Source organism: Nematolebias whitei, chromosome 19 (genome assembly GCF_014905685.2).
Source record: "Nematolebias whitei isolate Nwh7 chromosome 19, NemWhi1, whole genome shotgun sequence".
In the NCBI taxonomy this organism is placed as follows: Eukaryota; Metazoa; Chordata; class Actinopteri; order Cyprinodontiformes; family Rivulidae; genus Nematolebias; species Nematolebias whitei.
Window position 1 is genome coordinate 17,657,036 of NC_056516.1, and position 10,919 is coordinate 17,667,954.

Here is a 10,919-nt window from a genome sequence, read left to right on the forward strand (position 1 = left end):
CTCAGCTGAGCCTCACTGCCTTCTCCAACCTGTAAGAGGAAACAAACAAACCAAACATTATCGCAACCACCCTCGTTACAAGAACCTCCTGACCTTTGTCCTTCCTCTCCAGGGATTCCAGGCTACCATCTGTATATATGTATATAACATCACTGTAAATAAATTCATTTTTTCTTTTTATCTGAGTCTTGCGTCGTTTCCGGGTCTCGTACTATCTGGGTATCCTGAGCTTATGACATAGTTATCTCATAACATAGACTGTAGACCAGGTTTTTATTGTTATTAATATTAATACAATGTTGTGATTTCTCTATGTTTTACAAGCATCATTTGATTTACCTGCACATTAACAGAATATGCCTGATGCACCTAATCAGTACAAAACAGCAACTACTGTGTGGAAAATGCCAACCACTGAGTAGAAAGTAAGAGTTTTTTTTTAAACAAAGCGTTTTTATTAATTTTCTTTATTTTTGAACATACAACAACAATAAAAAAGAACATGTATAGAACAAAAATAATGTCTGCAGTTTAGCACAGGTCCTGAATGTATGAAGTGTAGCTGGAGTTTGTTTGCAATGATTGCATGCGGGGTCCATGTCGACTTTGATCTTGGACAATTTGTCTTTGGACCAGTGAAGCCTGTGCACTACCTTGAATTGAATTATAACATGTCTCAGACAGATTGAGGATGAATAAATGTTATTAATGATCCTACCCCAGATTGAGTCTGATATGGATTCCTGAAAGTCTGTTTCCCATTACAGTTTAAAGGAGTCAAAACTGGATTCATGGTATGAACTGAGCAGTGTGTATAAATCTTGCAAAGAGCCCCCTTGGTATCAGATCTACATTCCAAAATCTTAGCCACAAAATGTTTAGAGGGGCACAAAGGAGAACAATCAGACTTAGATCTCACAAAATGTCTCTGCAGATATCTAAAAACCTGTGACTTGTGAATATTAAACTTCTGTGTGCTGTAACATTAAAATGTTTACTTTATCTATTAATGTAAAATATCTGACATCTTCCAACACTGTTGTTTAGAATAGCAATTTAAATATTGAATAAAAAGCTATATGTCAAACCATTTCCATGTTCTGATGTGATTAATAATTTATTTTTTTACTTTCTTCTTGTGTCCATCTTTCTCAGCAGCAGCAACTCAGCAAGAAGGACACCCAGAAGACCCAGGCCCATCTGAGGCTTTTAGCAGAGAGGGCCATGTGAAGGGTGAAGGGGTACCAGTCAATCAGGAGGTTCAGTCAGTCAGCTGTGGGTCATCTGCTGATGCATAATATCAAATTATCAGGAGCCTCTTGATGTAAAAGGAGACAAACCTGTCTAGAGCCTCCCTGCTCCTTCAAGTCACACTTCTTGGATGAACATTCATTACTGCAAGCAGCTGTGTTGGAAATCTCTCCGTATATCTATCTTTTTTTTTAAAATCAATTAATGAATGAATTGATGTTGTGAAGAATTCTGTCAGAACTTTTTTAAATAGCTTGTCTTCAGAAATCTGCATATGTACATCTTTTATATTTAAATTGCATCTGTTTGTATATTTTACACGTCTGGTGATGTAGTATATGGAGGAGGGGAGGAAATGCTCAAATTAAAGCTTCTGTTGTGTAACAATTAATCAAGGTTTGTGGCAGCTTCTTGCAAACATTCATTTAATAATTTTATTGAACAGTGTACATGGAGCAATGTTGGTAAAGAAACACACACACATATACATATATACATATATATATATATATATATATATATATATATATATATATATATATATATATATATATATATTAATATATATATATAAACACACACATACACACACACACAAAGGAGGGCACTTCTTAATTGTCAGCTGCTGGATTTCCATTTCTAGAGACAAAACTTGTCTCTGCAACTCCTGAATTCTCCGTGCGGCATCATCCAGTTGACCTAAGGGAAAAGAAACTATAAATCTTAATAGACATCACTTATCCACCTATCAATTTCCTGTTCAATTAATAATAATTATTATTAATTATTATTTTGTATTACATCATTTCTCCTATTACTTACTCATTACTGCCTTTACAGTTCTGTGGTGAAGATGTAAAAAAAAATTTCAAAGGGGAAACTCAAATACGGTGCTTTTTTGTTTATTATTGGAACAACATGGCACACTACAATAACAATGTCTTGATAACTGGGCCATGCTTGTTAGATGAGCTGCTGCTGAGAAAGATGGACACAAGAAGAAAGTAAAAAGAGAAATTATTAATCACATCAGAACATGGAAATAGTTTGACATATAGTTTTTAATTCCATATTTAAAATGCTATTCTAAACAAGTGTTGGAAGATGTCAGAGATTTTACATTAATGGATAAAGTAAACATTTTAATGATACAGCACTGACAGGCAGCAGCAGTGTAGAGTTTAGCTACCTGTTAGCTGCTAGCTAGCTTACTTTACAATTAGAGACTGTTTCTTTACACAGTTACAGAATGGTAAATTGATAATGATGGATAACGTTACCGCAGCTAACTCACACGTAAATACTGTTTTTATTAATGTTAATATAGAAAGTAAACCTTTAAACATTACAGCACTGACATTTAGTGTTGTATATTTTTACTACTGTGGCTAAAGTTGCTGCAATGATGGATAACGTTACCACGGCTAATGAACACATAAATACTGTTTTTATTAACCTTACCTTGCGCTATATCTTGTAATATAACCTCTATAAATAAAGGCTGAATGAATGATATTCTGTGAAGTTTCCAGACAGGTCTCCCGCGGTAGAATAGACCCGGAAGTATTGATACACTGCTGCGTGTCAGAACGGAAGTTGTTTGACGTCATTGTGAAACGGGTCTATAGCTACCTCTCTTGATTTGGATTGGAAATTAGACTAAAACACCTGACCAGACCATTTTTTTAACAAATTTTCCACCATCTGCAGAACATACATGGGTCTCCTGCAAAAAGACAATATCAGTGTTCTGCTGTTTCAAGTGCGACATAATTTTCTGGAATTTTACTGGACCATTAAGGAATTTCACATTCCAGCTTACACACTTAACTGGGCAGAGTGTACAACATCCTTAACTTTGGTCATAATTGAACTGCAGGCAATAAATTACATACAGAATATCACAAGCCAATGCCTGGTAACGCCCCCACCCCCCACATACATACCACCACCAGAGGACCACAGCCAACTGTTAAGCAAAACACAAGTTGCAAGAAAAGTTGTTTGTTGAAAGAGGCTATTCCTATGGTTTGTATTGATCTGTTTCCATCCTCGTCGCCTGTTGCTGGAATATTTTTCCTGATGTATTCCACGGCTTTAATGGAGTCGACAAACACCTTGTCCATTCCTCCATGTGTGATGCAAAGCTGTGCTGGGAAAAGAAGACCATATCATACCCCCGGCTGATTCCGCAGGAGTCGCTTCGCCTCCCTGAACGCTGCTCATGCCCTTGCCACTCTGGGGATGTAGTCAGGTGCAATGAATATGGTTGATCCTTTGAAGTGGATTGGACCACCGATGCACACCTGCCATAGTATTTCCACACGTTCTTGATGGTAGTAAAGCCTGGCCACAATAACTCTGGGTCCTCCATCTGAGTCTCTTATGTCCGGTGTCTGGTACACATAATAAATCAGCAGCAACTAATTAAGTTTTAGGACTTCCATTAACAATTGTACAATTGTAGATGAGCATTCACCCACTGACTCAAGTAAAGTCCAATCATTTTAACATTATCATGTCTCATATGCACCTCCATGGATTCAAACTGTTTTTCAAACCAATGGACTTCACTCTTTAACTCTATCACCATCCCACGCAGCCTCTCCATCTCATCTGAGCATAAAGAAAGTCCATTCTCAGCCTCTGAAGCGCCCCGTTTAATTTGATCGAGCTCTGCTCCGAGGCCCGCAGTGGTGTTGGCAAAGTCAGCTCGGATCACTTGCAATCCACTCTTGCTAAAATTAAAATCATCCTTCAGAGCCACTCTTATTTCCATCTTAATTATAGCTATAACTTCGGATTTAGTTGAGGCCAGGATGTCTGACCTCAGAACCAACTCATCTGTCCCTACAGAGCTCGGCGAAGGTGGGGCAGACACACCTGTCCCACCTGTTCCTCCATCACAACAGCCCAAGGCTGTAATGGTAACAATAGGCCAAGGGTGAGAAGAGGCCTAAGCGTTGGTCTTTTTTGGCTTAGAGGTCATATTACCAGTTTGTTGATTCAGTTAAACTTTGACACCAGTCTCAGAGACAAAATCCAGCTTGAAGGCAGCTAGGATATAATCATAAAAAGGAGTTTTTCAGTGGGGCCATCGGGAGCTCAGCCAAAACGCAGCTCACATGTCAGGTGCCATATTGGTCCCGTTCCAGCTATATTCAGTTTTTTCCTATCTAAAACAAAGTAGGACTTTGAGGAAGTATAAAAACTACCTTGCAATGATTTAGGGTTTAAATCACATGGACCCCTTGGAGCAGGACAATAGGACCTTGCACTGTCAAGCTAATATGTATTATTTGCACTCACCACGCTCCATACCTTTTGGTCCTGTACTGTGATATGAACAATAAAGTGTTCCATGTAACAATCAGTCTTGGTCAGTGAGGAACAGAAAAAAATTGTTTTCTTATCCTCAAGAATTGATTGATTTGAAACTGATATGATACAATTGATAGGATATGGTGACATGTCTTCAAGCAGAGTCCTTGACTCAGATCCACTCCTTCCTGTCTGCAGCGGACCTTTCAATGACCACTCACACATGGAGTGAAGGGTTAAGGGCTGGGTTGGAGGTTATTCTATAAAACTAACGTGCCAGGTTCAGGAAGTTAGAGCAGGCCAGTGTTTCAGAAGAATGGGGCCATTGATAAGAGTGTGATCGTGTAGGTGCCTTGATCTTCTGCGAATGCTAGACTGTTCTCCAAAGCTTTGTAAATAAATCTGATGAACTACACCTTTGTCTGTTTGGAAATATCCTTTTTTTCCACAACAGTTTGGGTGCTGCAAATAGGGTCCCTGAGGTGACCATTTCAGACGTTTCAAACATCTGATTAGCCTGGAATGTAAAACCTCCAGCCCTCAATCTTGATGTAGGTTTTGTAGAGAAATAAGGGGCTGACTGCAGGAGTCTGTGATCGTCACTTCTGGGACCCAAACAAACTTTTGATTCTGGACTGACCAGGTGAGACTTCATCTAAACGGATAATGGGCATTAATAATTGAGGGGGTTAGGTTTCACTGTGGAATTAGGGATTCGGAGGGTGCTGTTTGGTTCAGAAAATCAATACTAAGGCCGAAAACCTGACTGGACGAAAATATCTGGGTCAGAAAGGGTTAACTCTGAAATGCTGGGTACTGAGTGGTGACTGGCTTGATCTGAACAGTGTGAGGGAGGGCCTTTGTTGTGCTGAGTGTTGAGTTGAGTGAGACCAGTAAATTGTCAGTTCCTGAAAGTCCAACAGTCTGGACGCAGTCCAACAGTGTTTCATTGAACTTGCCCCTTTGCCTTTTTGACTGTGGCAGAAACAACGGACTGCCAACTGTCATGGCAGTAAACAAATAAGGGAAAGTTTATGACAGAAGTTGCCTTAACTGCTTTTGGTAAACAGAGCAGACTTGCATTAAGATGTTTATGTGAGTAAACGTATGCATGCATCTCGTCATAGATATAGAGACCTCGTCTCTTGGATATATCGGAGGAAACGATGGGCAGGAATTAAATTCAAACAGCTGCTGGCCCCCTGACGAACTCCACAGTGAACCTTATGAGAAACTATTTTGGCAAAAAAGTGTGTGTGTATACTGAAAAGTGAGGGACTATGAAAAGGAAACTGAGGCAGAAACAAACTGAGACAGAACTTTAAGTGATGACAGCCAGACTGACGTGTGAAGTGTCTTTCATTAAGACATGGACTGAAGTTTCTAACTGGGAGAATTATAGTTAAACAAGGATAGATTTTGTTCTGATCCAGGGGTGCTTTTTGCTCTGTTGACTTTAAGGATACATTCACACCAGCCCTGTTTAGTCCGCTTTAATCGAACTCTAGCTCGTTTTCCTAGAAAGTCTGGTTCGTTTGGGGAGGTGTGAATGCGCCATCGAACTCTGTCCCGGAACAAAAAGGTGAACTCTGGCCCGGGATAAACCTAGTTCTCAATCCGGTAGAAGAGAACTCCAGCGCGGTTCGAGTACAGTGTGAATGTAAACAGACCGGACCTGCTCCACAAGCAAGAAGTGGAGTACGGCGCAGGGCAAACAAACACGCATTTCTCTTACCTTATATGGAGTCGTCAGCTGCCTTATGTGAAAAACAATATTCTCCATGGTCTTCTGCCTCATCTTCTGCCTCATCTTCTGTTCATGCTGAGTCCATTTTTGAAAAATGACAAAATATAACTCCTAAAACTGCTAAAACTTAATGCCACTTCATTTTTATTTTTATTCACAGAAGAAGAAGACGTGTCTTCAGAGGTTTTTGTGTTGTTTCTTTCAGTAGTTCTTGGTGCAGCGCCCCCACAGGCGAGCGGGGGAACAGGTTGGTTCAACAGGTTGGCTCGACTGCATAGTGCAGTGTGAATGCAAACGCACCAGCTCAAATGTAAACAAAATGTCATGAATATTGATCCCCAACCGAACCAAGTCTACTGGACTATCAGGTGTGAATGCACCCTACGATGATTTGCATGGATGGACAACAAAACCTTTATTCTAAACAGCTGTGAGAATTGAAATGGATCTGTAAATTACTAGGTAAAGGTACCTGAGTTATATGTGCTGAATAAAACTGAGAGAATGATTGCATTTTTTAGGTCCTGCAGTGTCCTCTGACCAGCTAGGTCTCTATATAAGAAGTTTATAAGGGTTATTCCTCTTTTTCTGAGGTTGTTTTGGAGTCAGATTGTGTCCAATGGGCTTGATTTACATTTTTGTTTAAGGGGGGTAGAGTAAAACCACTGATAAATAAACAAAACAGAAGCACTCATAGTGTTCTGCCATGTTTGCTGCATAGGGTTTAACTAATTAACTGAAACAAATCAAAAAGAAGTTCAATTATTTACTTTAGTTTTTGGAACATAGCCTGTTACCTACTGGCAAGAATGCTTGGCTCATTTTTCCAGTTGCACAAAACTTAAAATAATGTATGTGTACTGTTACAGCCCTAATACATAGGGGATAAAGAAGTATTTCTGTTTTCCTTGTTCTTCCAAATTTCCCTGTTTTCTCAGACTAATTTTTGGCCAATGAATATATGTTTTTAATTGTGCACCTGGCAATGTAACCAGTCTTTAAATGGTTGATACATATTACGGTTCTGTTAGCAAAATATCTTTTACAAATAAAGCATCACTCATTATTACAGGAAGAATGCACATGCACCAAAATTCACGTGGTAAAATTTACTTTTGTTTTAACCTTACACTTTAATCTTCAACTCCCCCCACCATAACCCAATAAAGAAAAAAAAAATCAGAGAACCATTTTGATATATTTAGTCAGTTTTACAAGTTGTGTACAGGATTGTTGTTTTCATGAACTTCACATCTAGGGCAGCGACATCGTTTCATTTGAGAGAGGAACCAAGAACAAGCATACATGGGGTGAACAAGGGGGGGGGGGGGACACAGCTCATGGGGGACATGTATAGAAGCAGCATAAATTCATAAACTATGTACAATACAAATCATTCATACAAATTAGGCTCTAATATATAGAATTCAATACATTACAGTTTATATATTATGTGACAATGAGCAAGACCCACGCCTCAGCTTACAAATCAGCAAGGTGTTTGACCAGCTGGCTCAACATCTGGCTTCACTACAAATCAAACAGATGAGAAGTGTTGGGTAGACATTGTCTGACTGATCTTTGTAGAGGTATGTTCAGTCTCAGCTGACCCCGTGTAGACAAGACAACCTCATATTTATACTCATACCTCTTTCCTCATCAGATGTTTTGCAGATTTGTAAAAACAAATGTTTTTTTTCCCCCTTGATTAGGAGTTTCTTTTGTTTTCATTTACATGGGAAAAGCTCCAGAACCTAAGAAGCACAACAGAGGTATTCATTCCAAACCTTTTTGTTCAAAGATTAATGCACTGTATGTGACAAAATAAAAAGAAATACAATAAAATATCACTTGACTAAGGTTGGTAAATCATCATCAAACTAACAAAAGTAACCCAATTTGTTAGTGACAAATAAACCGCCCAAAACTAACAAGGTTGTACAGTCTAATATGAGTTAGTAGGAACACAACACAAATCATAGACAAAATAAAAAATAGCAATGATAGTTCCCACAATAATCTCCATGATTAATTCTGAACATCTTACATTTCTATTGTACCACATTTTGTAATTTATAAACTCAACTGTTCTTTTTACAGAGTTCAAACCACCGATTGAGGAAAATAATCTACAGAGATGTTTGTATGGATACATTACAGGAGGACAGGATGGCTAACAGACACATTCTCTGGGACGGGTCAAACTCCCAGTCGGTGCTCCATTCATCCATCAAGGTGTGCGCGCTGTTCAGAAACGTCAGCCAGATGGGAAGTATGGAGTATCACTATGGTAGTTGTAGTCTGGGCACACTTTCTGCACCAGTTTGTAGTCGGTGCTGTAGAAGGAAATGAAGATGCAGATAACTTTAAAAGGTTTGGAGCAGAGCCAGGACACATGGCTCTGGGTTTGCTCCTGATAGCAGGTCTTGGATGGGTCGAAGTTGCACAATGTGTTCTTTGCACCTTTCTCCACCTTCTCATACTCTATACGACAGTTAAAAGACTTTGAGTCCTTGGAATCAATGACTGACTGCTGCGTTGCCACATCAAACTCTACTATCTTAGTTGGTGGGACCAGACTGACGGAAACGTTCCCCTGGCCTGTGGAGTTGTGACGGAAGTACACACTGAAAGTGCCATTACCATGATCCACAATCTTTCCAGTGATCAGCAGGTTGAGTTTGACTGTCTTGATGTTTGAGTGGAAGTCCCCCCAGCCAAACATTTTCTTGAACTTACCCGTCTTAACCATGGGCCGCCGTTTAACTCGTGGCCGTGAGTCCTGCAGGTCTGAGGAGTTCCTCAGCCAGTCCCACAGGTCTTGTTCTGAGTAGGGCTCTGGAGTGTTATAGTGAAGATCCAAGGCTGTGCTGTTTTCTTTGCCATGTAAAGTCTGAGACAGCAGCCGACTGATGGACATCTCCTTACCATTTTCTGTCCAAATGTGCTTTAGTGTAGATTTAGGGTTTCCTGACTTTACGATGTCCGACCTTGAGGCTTGGACACTTGTGACCTGGAAAAGACAGTAAAACAAAGGTCAGCTGGAGTTACATAGGAGCATATTCCATCCATCCATCCATCCATCCATCCATTATCTTTACCCGCTTATTCCATTTTGGGTCACGGGGTCGCCGGTGCCCATGTCCAGCAATCACTGTGCGAGGGGTGGGGTACACCCTGGATGGGTCACAAGTCCATCACAGGGCCACATAGAGACAAATAAGACAAACAACCATTCACTCTCTCACTCACACATAGGGACAATTTAGAGTTACCAATCAGCCTAACATGCATGTTTTTGTTCTGTGGGAGGAAACCGGAGCACCCGGAGAAAACCCACGCATGCACGGAGAGAACATACAAACTCCACCCAGAAAGGCCCCTGGACCAGGGTTTGAACCAAGGACCTGCTCGCTGTAGGAGCATATTGTTATTAGAAAATAAATAATATGCAATATATATTTATTTTAACTTCCAAGCCCTAAAACACCTGCATATTACATTACCTTACACATTTTTATCTGCCAATCAACACACACGTGTTCAAGAAACGTTTTCAAATTAATTATTGTTTCTTTATTAGAGGCAGAGTAATTGATTTGTTTAGTTTTGGAAATAAAACTGTTTTAAAAGACTTCTTTAGCAGAAATAGAGAAATACAGTAAAGAAATTAAAACACATAGCACATTTCCTCTTTGAATCAAACAGAGGGAGTATCAGCTGGCTCGCACAAAGACCACTACCATTCAGTGGATAAGACCAGACTATTAACTGCAGAATGCTCCTAGAGCTGAAGATTGATTAATCCAAGAGTTTCCACTATTTAACGTCAATGAGTGGAATTACATTTAAAGAGGTCGAGGGAGAAATACAGTACTTGACATTGATTGCCTGATTTAAACAGTTAGATGTGGCAGCAAATCCATGCGGCTGAGGTTTTTGCATTCTGCAGGCTGTTCCCAGGATCAATACTTCAAAAATAAGGTTTCAGTACCAATCAGTGAGCCCTTCAGGTTCAATTGCCTCACAGCACATCTTCCAGCACACAGAGCTGGATTGTCTTTGTGCAGAAGGGAAACCCAAAAGTCTTTACAAGTACTGATAACCCCCTCAGACTTTAAGTTTTCTCTTTCTGACTTGTAACCAGTTTTTGTTTCTGCAGTATTTATTACTTTTCATAAATGTTGAAACATCAGCCTTTCATTAACATTAGTAAATCATCCATCCATCCATTTTCTTTACCCGCTTGTTCCATTTTGGGTCATGGGGGTCGCTGGTGCCCATGTCCAGCAATCACTGTGCGAGGGGCAGGGTACACCCTGGACGGGTCGCAAGTCCATCACAGGGACACATAGAGACAAACGAGACAAACAACCATTCACTCTCTCACTCACACCTAGGGACAATTTAGAGTTACCAATCAGCCTAACATGCATGTTTTTGGTCTGTGGGAGGAAACCGGAGTACCCGGAGAAAACCCACGCATGCACGGAGAGAACATGCAAACTACACCCAGAAAGGCCCCTGGACCGGGGTTTGAACCAAGGACCTGCTCGCTGAGAGGCAGCAGCTCTACCAGTTGCGCCACCGTGCTGCTGCC

At 40.2% G+C, this 10,919-nt stretch overlaps 1 protein-coding gene across 1 annotated transcript in view; it reads right to left on the bottom strand.

Moving 5' to 3' along the window:
* Positions 1-8,434: 8,434 nt before the first annotated feature.
* Positions 8,435-10,919, bottom strand: part of nxph1 (neurexophilin 1) — a 57,934-nt gene continuing 55,449 nt past the window's right edge. Inside the window, exon 2 of the mRNA XM_037693587.1 lies at positions 8,435-9,332. Coding sequence (XP_037549515.1) covers positions 8,577-9,332 — 756 coding nt within the window. The 3' untranslated portion in view covers positions 8,435-8,576. The remainder of the gene's footprint in view (positions 9,333-10,919) is intronic.